Genomic DNA, 15,942 nt, shown 5'->3' on the forward strand with positions numbered 1-15,942 from the left:
GTCTGGAATGGCATTTAAATCCTCGCTTGCTGCGCCTGCAGCCTGCATCAGCCCCTGGCCTCTGATTGCTCTTTCCGCATGCTCTGGCAGCCACTGGCAGCCACTGGGTGCCCGTGGGTGCCCCACCCTTTTGCAAAATTCGGCCACTTGGGCTGCGCTAGCACCCATTGCCCGCTACAAGCTTTGTGCAAGCGTGTCTTGGCACTTTTATCATCCGTCCACTGCATGCTCACCGTCGCTGCAGCCAGCTCGCCAGATATACAGTAGGTAACTTCGTATCCAAGTCACTTTGGAGCAACGTCAGGGATGTGCGAGGAAGAAGTCCAGTAATCTATGTGCCTGCGGGCTTATCCAAGCTATCAGAGGACGATTAGACAGGGCGAGAACTCTCATGACAGTCCCTTCGTTGTAATCTTTAGTGTTGGAATGTGGCGTCCTACCTACCAGCCGCATCTCAGCTTGAACGGTCCGCTGGCGCAGTATCCCGAGGATTTGTGTATTGGAGGTGGTTGCAGTACTCTACTCTAGCAATCTCGGAGTAACTTCCCAGGTTATCATCACGTTTGTGATGTAAAGTCTGAACAACAGTCAATCTTCTCGTATACGCAAAGAACGTTTCAGCCTTGATGCCCGGAGGGCAAGCTCCAAATGCCTGATCTTGGAGGTCGATGCGACAGCTTCCTACCTAGGTATTTGAAGAGTGCTCTACGCACGTCATCTACCTCATGCATTTGACGCGCCGCCCGTCAGCTCAATCGAGGGAGTTCCGTTGAAGCTTGAGGATATGTACAATTTTGCAAAAGGCATCCCACGAGACTGTTTGTCTATAGTCAACTCCGATCTTTGTCCAACTTCATCTCTTCTCAGGAATAGGTTCCGGGTGTCGTGCCCAGAAACGTCTTGCTCTCCTCTTCCTTGCCTATCAGACCCAGACTTCGTATTTGGCCCAGCTTGGGCGCATTCTCGCGGGGGTGGGCTGCTTCTGCTTTTCGTAGAGCCTTCTGTATCGCCACCGTTCTCGCATACTAGATCGATTGAATTAGTGTCCAAGTTTCGTTTCACCCAAATCGCAGGGACGGTCACTACCTCTTTCTTGTGGTGCAAACATTCATAGTAGTCTTCTAATCGTGGGGCGCAGGCACCTTTGGCTCTGGCTTCAGGGTCGTGTTGATTGATGACATAGCAAGACATGTACTCTTGCCAGAAAGGAAAGCATCGAGAAACGCCTGTAGACGGGAAATGAGTCAGTGCGAAGCTCCATATGACTTGAGGAAGCGATGCCTGCAGAGGTGGTGCACCTCTAGCATCGTGACTAACCTCCTTTCAGGCCGTAGCCAGATGCCATTGTCAATAATGAAAGTTATTTGGGACAGAAACCCCTTGAATATCAAGTGGTGACAACAACGGTACTGGCGCTGCGATGTGCGGCTGTCGTGCAGCAGGTGAAGAGTGAGGGTCGACGTTGGAGCAGGCCAAGGTTGAGGCTGGTCCCGAAACTCCGACCCTGACGCAGTTGTTTGTTGGCAGCCGCCTGCGAACTTTCCACGCTGTCTACACTACCTAGTACCTACCCATTACAATACAACTCCTGCGCGTTCCGTCGACAAAAGCGCCCATCTGCACCATGACCCCAAACCCTGCGGTATGAAGACTCCGAACGAGCTTACTGACGCTCACATCGTCCTCTCCGCTGTTCAAGCAACTTCCGAAGGCGACCTGGACTCGCTATCCAGAATCGTCCGATGGCAGCCGGAAATCTTCTCGAACACCTTCATATATCGACTACTACTTTCTTTCTATCCTGCAGAAACTTGTGGACCATCGGCTCTCGTCGAGTTTTTACAGTCTCTTGGGAATCAAATCAATGATGCTAAAGGGTCCGAGACTCCGAGTTTCGAACCCTCGATTTCCAACCTCACCAAGAATGAAGCATTACGTCGATGCCGTGCTCTACGCTTGCGACCGATTTCCGCACACGGACCTATACCTACACGGAACGAATTGGCCAATGTGATTATCGAATGGGCAAAAAGACTGGAACAGTTTCATGGATCTGCTCAGCCAGCTGTGGAATTCGTGCAAAATTTCGTCGGACAGGATTCCGATCTGCGACTGTGGTATGAGACGTATCTGGTCCCAGTCATCCGGCTGCAATATGAGTTCTATCCGGACAATGAAGAAGTGATCGGACTGCAGGATATTGAGAGGCTGTCAGATTCTGAGGGTATACAAACACTTCTCCAATTTGCAGTGAAAAGGCACAATGCGTCTGAAGTTGCCAGAGACCTCAACTATGTGGTATCACCATGGGTTCGAGGGGCGAGTGAAGCAAAGAGAAGAAGAGTTGATCATTCCGCTGAAGACACCACCGCTGAAACGGAACCATGGGAATCTGTGTATGATTGGCTAATCTCCACGAGCATGACGGAATTTAGTGTTGCAGCAAAAGCCTACGCTGATTGGAATGGTCCTATGGATGACCATCAACCGACGAATGAGTCTGCCGCGCGGTTTGCTCAGACTGGTTTGGCCCTTATCTACGGGTGCTCAGAGCTTTCATCAGAGGCCAGGAGTGTGTGCAGACAGGTGCTCATCAAAGCTGCAAAACTTCTCAGTCTAGGACTTCCTGATTTCTCGCAACCTGAGCCAGATATTTCACTGCCTGAGGGATATGCAAAAGACCTCGACGAGACAGATTTGCTGGTCAACTCTCGACTTAAAAAATCAAACAAGTTCACCCGGGCGAATGAGTCTTCTGTTCAACTACTGACTGGAATTTTCGCTACGGCAGAGATCCTATCTGGATTTGGCCTACCACGCACTATAAGTGAACTGGCGCACGTCGCCATTTTCGGCTCAGAACGCCGCCACAAGGATGAACTCCGCCGATTGCTTCAACACATTCCTCTACAAACTCGGCAAGAAATTGACTGGCGCTCCGTACGACGGCGGCTTCTTTGGCTCCAATCTTGGACCAATACCCAGCACATGGAGACGTCACAGCAGCGGACCGCATTTCTGTCTCGCTTGCCCGTCAGCTTTGTAGAAACTCAAATCCTCGATGCATTGCTGAAGGCTGCTCAATTTGGCATCGTCAAAGAGGTGTATCTCGACCGTCCTTTTGCAACGCTCTCTGTGTCGGCAATCGAAGCCCGTGTTGTTGCAGCAATACTTGAGGCGTATGACAATGCCAGCAATGGGAACAGAGATCGCGGCGGTATGAAGCGGGCAAGCGAGATCCTAAGAGCATTTCGACCGAACTTCTCCCAGTCCGCTGCTCTCTCCGACATTGATCACTTGATCAAAGCCACTCACAGTCTGTCATTCTATCAGCTCACACTACAACATGGTGTTCCTTTCAAGCCGGTCTCTATCCGAGTGCAGAAAGACCCGCTAAACTTGGTAGAGAAAGTTTTGGAACAAGACGCAAGAGCGTACACCAAGTTGGAAGACCTGCTGGAGATAGGTCGCAATCTCGTTCGTGCCCATCTGCCGAATCGAGGGAACGTGGTAACAGAAGACGCGGAGCCTCTTCAATCACGTCTGCTGGATGCTGAGCACAGGATAACGTACCAAGCCATCATGGCGGCTCTAGGTGCGAATGACTTCGACACGGCATATGCCTACATTACAACACGCCTCAACACATCAGCGGAGCAGTCTGCCACTTCTGGATTTGTTGACGACATCTCCTGGCGTGCGGCCTATGCCGCCGGCAAATATCGGCCCGGCTCTTCACCAAGGAGTTTGAATGCACGCATTGACAGTTTGACACAGCGGATGGAGCTTCTTTCCCGAGCCTTGATGTTGGCACCTTCTGGAGAAGCTCTGTCCGGAATCCTTGCCACATGGCGCCGCTATGAGGAAGAGCTAGATGGACTGAAAACACAAGCCGTGGAGGAAGAGCGAGCTTTCGATGCCAAAGCAGACGCCTCGGTGCCTGGAGCATTTGGTCTCGACAACCGGGACGCAGATGTAGCTGAAACGAAGCGCGCCATGGCCCGTCGGTCCGGACCCATTGGATCCGGGCCTTCTTATGAGGAAGAGGCACCGCTGGGTTTGTTCGATGTTGCCAGAGGAGCTGCGGCGGCATTGCGAAAAAGTGCGGCATTCCCGCTGGGTTCCAATGGGTTGCGAGATCTCAAGATACACCCGGAAACGGCTAGACGACACGATATGCAAAGGGAACAAGCGGGCTCTCCAGTTTCGGACGACGGCGGAAGGGTACGCAAGAGAGACATGGTTGCTAATATGGTTACAAGTGGCCTGGTGAGTGGGATGGGTTGGGTGCTTGGTGCTCAGCCCCGAGACCGGGTGGACTACAGGGGTGAAAGCCAACAATAAGTGAGTAGATTGATTTGGCTGCGTAACGTTCTTTATATGTTCTTGATGTTCTCAGGCTCGATGATACCGAGGGATTCGGTCGTACCATCTTCATGTCAATGTGTGAAAGGCCATCCTCTGGAATCCCGCTGCTTTATCACTTCCCATATGGGGCAACGTTGCAAGTGACAAAGAGTGAACGAAAGCAGGTCAATGGCCTCATGAGGAAAGAGTTACGATATCCAGCTTCAAGAGTGCAGGTGCTGCAAGATGTGTCTTCTGCTGTGACTCGCTGTTCCTGCCCTCTTGGGTCGCCATCGCACAAGCCTTGTGGTTGTCGTCGTCGAATATTCACGCCGTGCAGTTACTCACATCAACAACCTCCCTCTCAGACCGCAGTTCTATGCTTCCTCCTCTTTGTCAAAGCAAATGTCCATTCCTTCTCCCTCTAGTTGTCAGTCGTCGATTGTTGACCACCGTCACAAATCATGGCTGTCATCCCTTCACAAGTTCTGCGCCCTCGTGGTGACGATAAAGACAACTCAGGTCGAACTTTCTCCATCATCTTTGCCGTCATTGCCTTTCTCGTTGTCCTTGGTTGTGTGATCTGGGGCATTGTGCTCCCCAAATATCGAAAGAGACGCGGCACTCATCGCCTAGGTCGATACACAGTGACACCGAATTATCCAGCGTTCAGTCCTCCTCCTCGATTCCCCAGCCATCCTGCCCTGTTGCGTGGCTTTCGAAAGCCGTCCGAAACTGCCGTGCAACGATACGATCCGAGGATCGAAAGCCCTTTCTCAAACAGTCCGGCACAGTCGCATACCACCCATCGTCCTCCCCAAGTTGGCTCGGTCAACACCACCGGCCATACTTATGGGTTGTCCGTTCCCTCCCAATGCTGGCTTTCAACAAGGAATCACACCCAAACCATATGGCAAGGCAACTTGCAATCAGCAAGACAAGGTGCAGGAGGTGACCCCCGAAACTTCACCACATTCAGAGGGAAGCATGATTACATACTGCCAGTTCCGGAACCTGTTGTCTTGAAACCAAGGCCGGCAGGGAGACCACCGCCACTGACGAAGCAACTCGAGCGGTTTCCCTTCCCTGTGAGCTCCGTCGGCCACAAAGGAGGGCTCGTTCATCCTGCCAAGATCTTTCAAGAGTTGGAACTGCGAAAGTCGGACTCAACTACAGACACCTTCGGAACTCCTTCCCCAGCCCCACAACATAGCAGTCAGCCGACTGCTGTAGAAATGTCAGTGATGGGGCCACCCGCCAAATGCCGGACTCTTACTGCAGACCTCCGGCGCGAATTGCACAAATCTGTGGAATGCAAGAAACACCATGTGCAACAGGTTGGCTCGTCGTCAGTCGCGAGTGTCCCGTCCAAGAACTGCGATGTGGCACGAACACCGAAGACGAGGCATGTACGCAAGCAGGAGAGACTGGAAAGAATGGGGACGTTGACAAGACCAAAGACTCCCGTGGCTGAGATACGGGATTGGTTCGATCGAGCGGCGAGCACTGCAAACAAGGAGAAAGATTCATCCAAGGCTTACACGCCTTCCACTAATCCTTTCACAACGCCCGGAATGACATCGACGCCACCGACTTCGCCAACACAGTCTGCAAAGAAGTTACAGGCTCCAGCTACTCCGTCGCGGCCACAAGGTACCGCTCCTTTCATGAATGTGCCATCACACAGCCACCGGAGAACACCTAGCTCGGTGATCCTCCCATCCCCCGGAAAGCTCAACACGTTGCAGCTCGCAGGTCCAAGGCCAAAAATGCACGCGGCAGCCAAAGGTTCTCCTGCTAAGATGTTCAAACGGCGATCAAATTCTGCGCGTGCTAAACTCGTGTCATGGTCCCAGCTGCGACCCAGCAAGCGAATCTCGCGGCGTTACTCTTCTTCCTCGCTTTCAACGATCTTCAAGCCGATTCTTGCCACGAGGAGCAAGCACAGCCAGGGCACGTCGAGTATATATAGCCGTGACGTGAGAGAGCTGAGTTTCACGGGAGGAGCAGATCGCCAAGGAGGAGACGCCGAGAGCAATGAGAGAGTTGTATCAGGACTACCATCAGGAAAGGGCACTCACTTGCTCCACAAGCCATCAGCATCCATTGATCATCTGAAGTCCAAGATTGATAACTGGGATCTTCACACCGGCGATCTGGATGTGACCATGATGCCCCGCTCAGCGGTCAAACGATCGGTTTCGGATTCTGGGCTCCGTCGTTCGATCGCCCGCAACGAAGGACGTCCTGCAAGCAGGCAGGGAGCTGGCAGGTTGGCTTATGAAGGACCGGGTAGATCCATCCCGCTCATTCAGGTTGGACGATCCAGCGACGACGTTTTCGGCATTGAAGCAGACGGCTTCCAACCGCACGAGGCGACAAAATTGATGAAGAGAGTTGGACATTTCGAGAGAGCACCAATCATTCTTGGTGGGTTGGGTCCTGGCACAGCACCCGGTGGTGGAGAATGGCTCTGAAGGAACCTACTGAGGGAGCAGAGGAGAACAGAGGAGAGCAAACAGCATCTGACTCTATGTTTCACGGTTGGACGAAGAAATTGATGAAAAATGTGCTCGACATGTGTCGTGGCAGAGCTGAGCCAGATGAGTGACGGCGTACCCAATCACAAGGATGGGCATATTGAAAGAGCTTGATCGGGGATACCATGGGTACATACTAGTATTTGCGCCTCCAGAGGAGGAGGAAATCCGTCTTCCATCAACGAGTTGATATCATGGCGCCACAAAAGGTTTCAGAGCCTCTGCTGAGCTAGAACACAAATGAAGAAAAGTTACCAGTATCATTATTACTCGTAGCTCCATTTCACGCCGGGCCTTGTCTGGCGCAAGGCTGTGTTTTGTGATGATCTCTTTCTCGTTTCCTTGTCACCCACTTGTATTCCTTTGTGCGCGAGGGATGGGCACTCGGGCGGTGGCGGTGGCTCAGTATTAGGCCGAAGAAGAGCCAATGCCACGCCACCACAACGGAACCAGTTGTTAGAGGCACCAGGCAAGCGGTTCGGCGACTGGGACCTGCATTGGCGAGCGCCGCCCGCACGCCAATATCTACGACATCAGAAACTCCAGCAGCGTTGCTCCAACCTTGACAACAGCACCGAGTTACCTTGTCGCGAGAGAATACAGAATACGCAAATGTCAGCACCTCTGCATGCAAGCAGCCCTTACTCAGAAACCGTGTAAAATGCGCAGTCATCTGCCCTGCAAAGTTGAGTCAGACTGATAATACTCCCCCTTGTCGGATGGTGGCCACGGCGGACCGAAGAGGGGCTCAGTGGACTTTGTTCAACTGCTAACAACGGGAATCCACCGGTCCCACTCTTCTCAGACAAACGAAGAGTTTTTTTTTCACTCACGCACGAGACGACAGAGGATCTTCTCAATCCTCCAAAGGTATGGCAAATCGCTCTCCGTGTAAGGATATGGCGAGTCCGAGGGATGCTGGGATGCCGCCGCCTTCCTCGCCCCAACCCGCCATGGAAAGGAGCCACAAGATGCAGAGGGGATTTGTCCTGATACTCGAATTCCGTCCCTGCCCACGCGCGTATATCCTCGGTGGGTATCAGGCCCAGTCTGAACAGCCTCTGATCGTTTCCATCACGCCTATTTTGGGTGGCCCCAGGTGCAAGATGGCATCATATCCTGGCCATGTCCTCGATGGTGGTGGAGCTTCTTGACCTTTCTGAAACATCACTAAGGTCAGATCTGTTGACGAACGACTTGGCTATGCTAATACTGCGACACTCACTACTTGTACGAGTAACTAACTCGTGTCTCCGCTCCCATGTGGACTGGTCATTGTCGACGGCTCCCTTAAGGGCCCCGTCTCTCCACTGTGTCTGCACATCATATGTAGGGGAGAGATTTCAATTCCTTCGTCTTTCATACCCTTCCCCCTTCGCGCTTCCCCACGTCTCTCTCCCTCACTTTAACGCAGATCGACGCTTTATCCATTCGGAAGGTGTGTGAATTTATTTGCTTTTCATTGTACTTGAGCTGGAGGGTGCAGAATTTGGTGCATGATGGCTCTATCACGGCTGGTGAGTTTGAGTGTCCAATGCACCCCATGACAGAAAAGACCTGGAGTGCTGATAGCCATCTCAGGTCCTTCTCACATCTCTCCTCTCTGCCTGTACTTCGGCCGTCCCCCTCACAAAGCGTGCGACCGATGTGGTACAAGGGAAACTCGGTAGTGACGGGTTCTGGAATGATTACGACGGTACGCACTCTCGGTCTACCTTTGCCAGCAAGGAGAAAGGCTAATGAGTCGGGTTGGGAAAATAGGTGGTCAGAACAATTACATACAATATACAGGAAACGGCTCGGTAGCCTCGGGATGGCCATCCAGTCTGTCTTGGATATCCTTCAACGACATGTGGGTCGCCAACCAGAAGACCATGTCTCGAAGCTGCAACCACCTTTACAATCAACCCAACAACTCCGACCAAGAAATCCAAGACATATATGATGCCATCAAACAGATATCACAAGAGACGCGGGTAGATCACCGGTTCATCTTGGCCGCGGTGATGCAGGAGACGGGCGGATGTGTAAGGGCCAAGACGACGGTGTCCCCAGATGGCACCGTGAGGAACCCGGGAATTCTGCAATCTTTCCGAGGGAATCACACTTGCAATGACAATGGCAAAGTGCAGAATCCGTGCCCAAAGGACCAGATTCTAGGCATGATCTCGGATGGAGGTGAGATGCGAATACAGACAGCACTTCCATCTTCCATTGTAGATATTTGGCTAATCTTTCTTGTTGGTAGTTGCTGGCACGGCTAGCGGCCACGGGTACGCATCCGATATCAACGCTCAAGCTGACGTTGCCGACATCGACTACGCAGAGGGATACTATCGCGCGGCACGGCTATACAACTCTGGCGCGATTGATCCCTCAGGAGATCTGGGCAAGGGCTCGGCTACGCATTGCTACGCCAGTGATATTGCCAACAGGCTGACAGGGTGGACGGACGCCCCATCGGCATGTACACTGGATAACAGTACTTGAGAGTATCTGGTCCTGGCCACGAAGCAACGTGTCTAGAATTGGCGTTATAAGGCAGAAGCTCTTGGAAACGAGGCTTTTTGGTTTCGGCGAAGGGCGAAAAGGGTTTCAGGTGCGTCCTAGAGTCGACACATACTGTTGTTGACCTTTGTCCTCGATGACGAGAAATGTCTTTTGCATGGTGTTAAAAGTGCTCGGGGCTGGTGCTTTTTTTGGACAGATCGTACGCGTGGAAAAGCTCTCACTGAAAAAAGGGACTTGTTCATCACAGCGTTGAAAGGTCAGGCAGAGCCCGATGGCCCAGGGGAATATATGTTAATATTCGAACGATGTCTCGATATCATGTTACAAGCTACAGTACTCAAAGAGCCTCCGGACCCAGGACCAGGATATATCATGTGAACGCGCTTGCCAACAGTGAAGATGGGGAGATTCTTTCACTTTGATTGCTCTTTCTTTTGTTCTTGAAGCATCCTTAAATTTGTTCACGAACTTCACCTTCCAAAAGTCACTTCATCCTTACTTTACACTCTTCAAATCTTTTTCTCATACCTTTGATCTCACCTTTCTGTCGCCCTCACTTTACACTCTTGGGTCTGTTCTCTTAATCTACGGCCTTATCATTCTGTCATCCTCCTTGCGCAAGCCCAATGGCACCCAAGACCAATCCAGGGCCCGAGGAGGACAATGATGCGCCAGGCACTCACCAGACAGTCTCTTCCAAGCAATGTACCGACGACCAACAACAACCACGTTGCGGTGAGTGTAGAGTCAAATCTACCAGCAAGCGAATCCCTAACATTGATTTACAGCCGCCATGCCCAGAAACGATGCAAACATCGATGGTGACGCCGGCAACCCAAGCACCTCCCCCGGCCCTGCCACCGACTTGGAGAAAAGAGACCTCATCGCACGCTACGCCGAGCTCTTTTGCGGGCACTTCAGCCAATTCAGGGACCCGCTGGACCGGATGGAATTCCTCAACAGCGAAATCCTGGGCCGTGCCAAATTTGACCGGCACTACCTTAGTATCTGGGCCCTGCATGCAGACTATGATCTCCTGATGTCGCGATGCCTCGTTCACAGCCCGGATGTCATGCAAAACGTCGGTGTGGAGCTCAACAAGTTCGCCAGTGTGCAGGGCTATTGGTGGCCAAAGTGTGTTAACCTGCCCACACAGGTCGAACGACTGGCGTTTGTTGACGCAGTGTTTGAGAGAATAAAGGCCCAAGATTTTGACATGGTGGCATTTCAGACCGAGTATGAGGAGTAGTATTCCACGGCTTACGACGAGGGTCTTTCCCACATCTTGGAGGCAGGGTTAAATGCTGTCGGCGGGATCATAACCCTTGGAGGTTAAGGCTAGCTTGAGACGTTTGCAAGAAATGTGCCTGCCAGATAGGCAAGAGGAACGGTACTTACTTACGATGACAGCATCCGAGAAGAGCCAACATCTTTGTGCTGTCATGCAAAGATCAGTTCAGAGTCAGACTGATCTTCAGTGGGCGAGATGGGCGCAGAGAGCTTCATCCGAGCAGCACGGTTTGAGATGAGACTGGACATGAAGGACGGGTGAACTGGTGCCTAGTTTGACGGCCACAATGGATGCGGGACACAAAGCAATATGCTGTGCTTACGGACGCGCATTTTTATATGGACTTGAGAGAGCGATATCACGCGAAATCGCTGGCTCGCTGGCTGGTTGCTGGGAAGACGAGGACGAAAAGACTTGTGCTGTGCGGGATTTGAGAAGACAAGGTCAACGGCATCCAACATCGTCCCGCAAACACATCATCGACCTGGGAGGAAGAGGTGACTGGACATTGCCATTGTTGCGCGAATTGCGTTCTAGACAGCTTGGGTCTTGCTGTTTCCGTAGCGGAAGGCAGGGGACAAAGTCAAACCACCTACCTAGTACCTAGGTATCTAGCTGCGTCGCTCGCTCCCTTACAGGTTTATCTACTCGGTACCTCTGTGTTTACCTAGAAGTTTAAAGCGGCGCGGCAACGTGGAGGGTGCGTCTCTCTCTCTCCACTTGAGCTCCAACGGCGGAGTCGGAGATAGGCATTTCAATGTCCCGCATTTGACGAACTTAGTAAACCGTGTAAGGCGTGCGCAAGGCGGACGCCCGATCAGAGTCAATACCTCACCACATTCCGCAGCCTGCAGTCTGCGGTCTGCCATCTGCCATCTTTCCCTTAACGCTTTACTTGCCCTCACTTTTCCCAATCAAGCCATGGCCAATTCCCCGGATCCTCGCGAAGGACTGAGCCCCTCGCCGTCCAATATGCTCGATATCTTCTCGGTCGACGATGACGACGATGACGGCGAAAGTTTCCACCCGACCGAGGAACAAAGTACCGATGCAAGTGCCACGCAGGATGAAGACAGCGATGCTGATTTCACCGGTGAATACCAGCCATACTGTGAGAGATGTATGGCTTTTGACTCGCTGCAGATGCCCAGGAGACCTTGCACGGCATTGAAATCATCTACGAGGGCGGAGAAGACGACGAGGAAGATGAAGAGGAGGGAAATCACACCGAGACCGAAAACGATGGTACTGCAACGAGATCAAGAACCGCCGGCCGACCAGCACAGGGTTTGTGTCTGCTACCATGTGCCGACTTTTTTCTTCTAACCAGGCCATCGTAATAGTGACGGTCAACGACATCCGCGGCCTACTGAGTGCCAGTGCGCCTCTCCGGCAGCTCATTCTTAGTCGCTACCGCTTGCTCGGCCCGAACGGTGGAGTCCTTTTCGATGAAGACGAGGAAGACGACGAGGACGAGCCGTACGAATACGGCGGCTTCAGTCGCCGTCGCCGGGTCCAACGACAAAAGCCAAAGGGCGACCGCTTCCCCAAAGTCCCCAGTGAAGCTGGAAAGGCGTTGATGAACTCAGGCACTTATGGTTGTCGAGACACATACTTGGACATCCGACGTAAGAGACGGCAAACAATCAGTGAACGCCTCCTATGGCGACGTCTGGGGTTAGAGGCACGATCCACTATGAGACGACAAAACAACCTCATCGCCCAAGAACAAGTACCCAACACCACCACGGCCGATAAGATCATCCACTACGACTCACGAGCCTACTCGGGTCAGTTTTCCGACGACGGGAACTTCTTCTTTAGCTGCACCCAGAATTTCAAGGTCCGCATGTACGACACATCCAATCCTTATGAGTGGAAATACTACAAGACAGTGGATTACCCTTTTGGACAATGGACAATTACAGATGCGACGCTGAGCCCGGATAATAAGTGGTTGGCATATTCCTCCATTCGACACACCGTTTGTCTGGCACCCACCGACCCGACGGACCACTCTGACCACACCTTATTGGATTTTACCAACTTCGCTCCCGGAGCAGGACAAGGCCGACCGAGCTACGGGTATATGGGCCGGCATGGTTTCGGCATCTGGTCCTTGCGCTTCAGCGGTGATGGAAGGGAGATTGTCGCCGGGACGTCGGATCACTCGGTCGTGGTGTACGATCTAGAACGCCGCCAGTCAACCGTTCGTCTCTCTAACCACGAAGACGATGTAAATGCGGTCTGTTTCGGCGATAAGTCTTCACCTCATATCCTTTACTCGGGCAGTGACGACCAGACGTTGCGAGTTTGGGACAGACGATCAATGGCCGATGGTCGTCCCGCAGGCATTTTCGTCGGTCATACAGAAGGCCTAACGTACGTTGACTCCAAGGGCGATGGCCGCTATGTTCTCTCCAACGGTAAAGAACAAATGATGAAGCTTTGGGATCTGCGGAAGATGATTTCCCCGAATGAATTCTCGAGGATCGACATCCATTCCTACACCACCAATTTTGACTATCGATTCTCCTCGTACGATGAAGACGACTACGTGCCCAATCCCAAAGATTGCAGCGTGGTAACCTTCCGGGGCCACTCCGTTCTCAAGACCCTGATACGATGTCACTTCTCCCCCCCCGGGTCGTCAAACTCTCGATATGTGTACAGCGGAAGTGAAGATGGAAAAGTATATATTTGGAACATGGACGGGACCCGGAAAGCCACAATCGACGTCTATGCAGCGACGAGACACACGAGACCGAGAAGCGATGGGAGTGACGGCTTTGGTGGTGGAGGGTATGGGTATGAGCTGCACGGCCACCACAATAGTGTGTGGAAGACGTGCGTGAGGGATGCAAGCTGGAGTCCTACGGCCCCGGTTCTGGCTGGTAAGTCAAGACTTTCTCTACACAATAATAGACTCATTCCCCCTCTTGTCATATCTGTTTTGGTATGCGGATATGTGCTGATTGGTATTGGTTAGCGACGTCTTGGAACGGCTGGGGAATGGCTACGGGCACAGTTTCGGTGCATTCGTGGAACGACGGCGCCGAAGATGACGAAGCCCTTCCGACCATGTCCTCAAACTACAACGCCCGCCTCGATCCCAAAGAAGATTTCAACAACGCAATGCGTCGTGCGCGAGGTGGAGGAGGACCCCGGGGCGGCGATGCAACAACCAGAAGCAGCAATAATCCCACCACGACGCGGAGTCGCGCCGAGGGGAGAGGTTTGAGAAGCTTTCTCGTCAGGCCGCCCAGGTTGGGTGACGACGAGGGCGGCGGCGGCGGAGGGGGTGGAAGTGTTTGGTGACAATCACTGACCGGTGCAGCGAGGACGATGAGGAGACGGCTAAGTCTGAGGACCGCCAGTGGCAGGCATGAGACTGAGACGGAGGACGAGGACGAGGACGGACCCGCAGGTGGTCCATCTGCGCGTTGAACAGTCGAGGCGCTCGAAACCACCTAGGCATCGTCGCGTCCACTGTCTGCAAACCCACCTGCAAGTCATAGTGCGACACTCTACTCTTAGATGACTTGGAGAGACTGGGAAGATGAGCTTATAGACGAAGGAGCCCCAGCGCGACAAAAGGACCACAGCCCCCATCCCCCAGCGGAAACAAAGGTACCTACTCGGTACAGAGAAAGACACCACCATCCTACCTCCGTCTTCCGCGCCGTCCATTCATCGTCTGGGTGTGGAAAGCCATGTTTGGACTTTTGATAACAGACGAGATTCTCAAGAGTGGTCTAACTAAATACCTGGTATCTGATGAAAATGATGAGCGGTTAAAACCACCTACCTGCACAATACACGGGCCATAACGCTGTTACGAGATTTCGGCAAATACGAAATGTTGGGCAACAAATCATACCTAGGTACCTCAGTACTCGTATCAGATATGACCTGCCTGGGTGTCACGAGCAGAGTGACCTCTAGGGATAGGATACGGATGATCTGTACCTACATAATACCTAGGTAGGTATTTTATGTATGGGTGGGTGGGTAGGCGGGCTACAGGTTCTTCGGACGCTGGAACCCGCTGGACCTTTGGAGGATTCTCCTGGCCGTTGAGAAAAGCCATATATCCATGGATCCATATCTCCATATATCCTACAGCTAGCTAATGGGAATGGGGAGTTGGACTCGGAAGAGATTCATTTGTCATCCACAAAAACAAGCAGTAGCCAAAAAGGGGGAAGGTGAGAAAGGCCGTAGAGACGGTTTGATTATGATTTGACTTGTTCCAATTGAAAGGGAATTCCAACACGTATTCACGGCTGCAAGCCCGATCAATGCGGCTTTTCCTTTTTCTCCTGCGTGGCCCTGGCTACCTTCTTTTCCGGCTCGACTCGATGGGACTCTTTTAACGCAACGCTGCCCCTTGGATCCGAACTCAGCTGGGAAGGGGATAGTAATACAATCAACGCTCAGGTAGGCATGTCAAGGTGTGGCAATGACGGGAGGTAGTCCGTCTTGTATTCGGAGGGTTGGATGGGTGATGCAGGTGATTATGAGCCCCCCGTCCGAATTGCATCTTTTTACCCTCTGGTCTCCGCGGTTTTTGGGTCTGCGTTAAATCATCCCACTAATACGTTGTTGACGGGTATGTGTACTGCAACCAAAGAAACCGGTTTGATATGTTAGCGCATTTTGGACTTGCATTTGTCTCCTTTTCTTTTCTTGGATTCGCGTCTCGAGGGTTGGAATGGAGAAGGGGAAATGGGAAAGGGGGGCGGGAGAGACGCACTCAGCTTGATGAAGTATCCGATCGCGCCCATGATCAGGAATCCCATGCCCACGGCCTGGGAGATCTTGATGAATTCCCTGCGATCGGCTGGAACGAGAGACAAGTTAGTATGCATAAGCTGGTTTTGGGGGAGTTTCGAGGTCACAAAAGGAGAGACGCAGAACAAGACGATTGTGCGCTCTGCTTTGCTTTGCTCTGCGCCTTGTCTCGTCTTGCTGCTGCTGCTGCTGCTGCTGCTGCATCATGCAATCTCGCGACGGGGAACAAGTGAGGTGAGGAGAAAACGTACGCTTTGTACATCTGTTGATAAACTGCGTTCCATCCTTGAAGAACTCCTTGGGCACATCGGCAATCTCTTGCAGAATTTCAGACATCTTGTTCTCTTTTCCTCTCTTCCTCGTCTCTAGACAATCAATGGGCGACTGCGACTCGTGGATCCGGGGTCCGGGGTAGAATGAACAATGGAAAGGATGATTCGATTTGGTCGCGGCGTCGGT

At 52.4% G+C, this 15,942-nt stretch overlaps 7 protein-coding genes across 7 annotated transcripts; 5 read left to right on the plus strand and 2 right to left on the minus strand.

Annotated features, from left to right (window-relative positions):
* Positions 1-863: 863 nt before the first annotated feature.
* Positions 864-1,345, minus strand: Z520_04677 (uncharacterized protein; the record flags this gene model as incomplete). Its single annotated transcript, XM_016775181.1, has 3 exons — positions 864-1,025; positions 1,087-1,226; positions 1,318-1,345. The coding sequence occupies 3 exons, from the start codon at positions 1,343-1,345 to the stop codon at positions 864-866; spliced, it is 330 nt and encodes a 109-aa protein (XP_016634161.1).
* Positions 1,346-1,644: 299 nt separating this feature from the next.
* Z520_04678 (uncharacterized protein) lies at positions 1,645-4,344 on the plus strand (the record flags this gene model as incomplete). The annotated part of the gene is made up of 1 exon (XM_016775182.1): positions 1,645-4,344. One exon carries the CDS (start codon positions 1,645-1,647, stop codon positions 4,342-4,344), a length of 2,700 nt encoding a protein of 899 aa, XP_016634162.1.
* Positions 4,345-4,811: 467 nt separating this feature from the next.
* Positions 4,812-6,824, plus strand: Z520_04679 (uncharacterized protein; the record flags this gene model as incomplete). The annotated part of the gene is made up of 1 exon (XM_016775183.1): positions 4,812-6,824. The coding sequence occupies one exon, from the start codon at positions 4,812-4,814 to the stop codon at positions 6,822-6,824; it is 2,013 nt and encodes a 670-aa protein (XP_016634163.1).
* A 1,562-nt stretch (positions 6,825-8,386) lies between these two features.
* Z520_04680 (uncharacterized protein) lies at positions 8,387-9,377 on the plus strand (the record flags this gene model as incomplete). The annotated part of the gene is made up of 4 exons (XM_016775184.1): positions 8,387-8,404; positions 8,469-8,583; positions 8,649-9,065; positions 9,136-9,377. The coding sequence occupies 4 exons, from the start codon at positions 8,387-8,389 to the stop codon at positions 9,375-9,377; spliced, it is 792 nt and encodes a 263-aa protein (XP_016634164.1).
* A 647-nt stretch (positions 9,378-10,024) lies between these two features.
* Z520_04681 (uncharacterized protein) lies at positions 10,025-10,647 on the plus strand (the record flags this gene model as incomplete). The annotated part of the gene is made up of 2 exons (XM_016775185.1): positions 10,025-10,133; positions 10,187-10,647. The coding sequence occupies 2 exons, from the start codon at positions 10,025-10,027 to the stop codon at positions 10,645-10,647; spliced, it is 570 nt and encodes a 189-aa protein (XP_016634165.1).
* Positions 10,648-11,610: 963 nt separating this feature from the next.
* Positions 11,611-14,007, plus strand: Z520_04682 (uncharacterized protein; the record flags this gene model as incomplete). Its single annotated transcript, XM_016775186.1, has 4 exons — positions 11,611-11,782; positions 11,833-11,976; positions 12,033-13,583; positions 13,679-14,007. The coding sequence occupies 4 exons, from the start codon at positions 11,611-11,613 to the stop codon at positions 14,005-14,007; spliced, it is 2,196 nt and encodes a 731-aa protein (XP_016634166.1).
* A 1,331-nt stretch (positions 14,008-15,338) lies between these two features.
* Positions 15,339-15,819, minus strand: Z520_04683 (uncharacterized protein; the record flags this gene model as incomplete). Its single annotated transcript, XM_016775187.1, has 2 exons — positions 15,339-15,532; positions 15,735-15,819. The coding sequence occupies 2 exons, from the start codon at positions 15,817-15,819 to the stop codon at positions 15,339-15,341; spliced, it is 279 nt and encodes a 92-aa protein (XP_016634167.1).
* Between the last annotated feature and the right edge of the window lie 123 nt (positions 15,820-15,942).

The sequence above is a fragment of the Fonsecaea multimorphosa genome, assembly GCF_000836435.1.
Source record: "Fonsecaea multimorphosa CBS 102226 unplaced genomic scaffold supercont1.7, whole genome shotgun sequence".
In the NCBI taxonomy this organism is placed as follows: domain Eukaryota; kingdom Fungi; phylum Ascomycota; class Eurotiomycetes; order Chaetothyriales; family Herpotrichiellaceae; genus Fonsecaea; species Fonsecaea multimorphosa.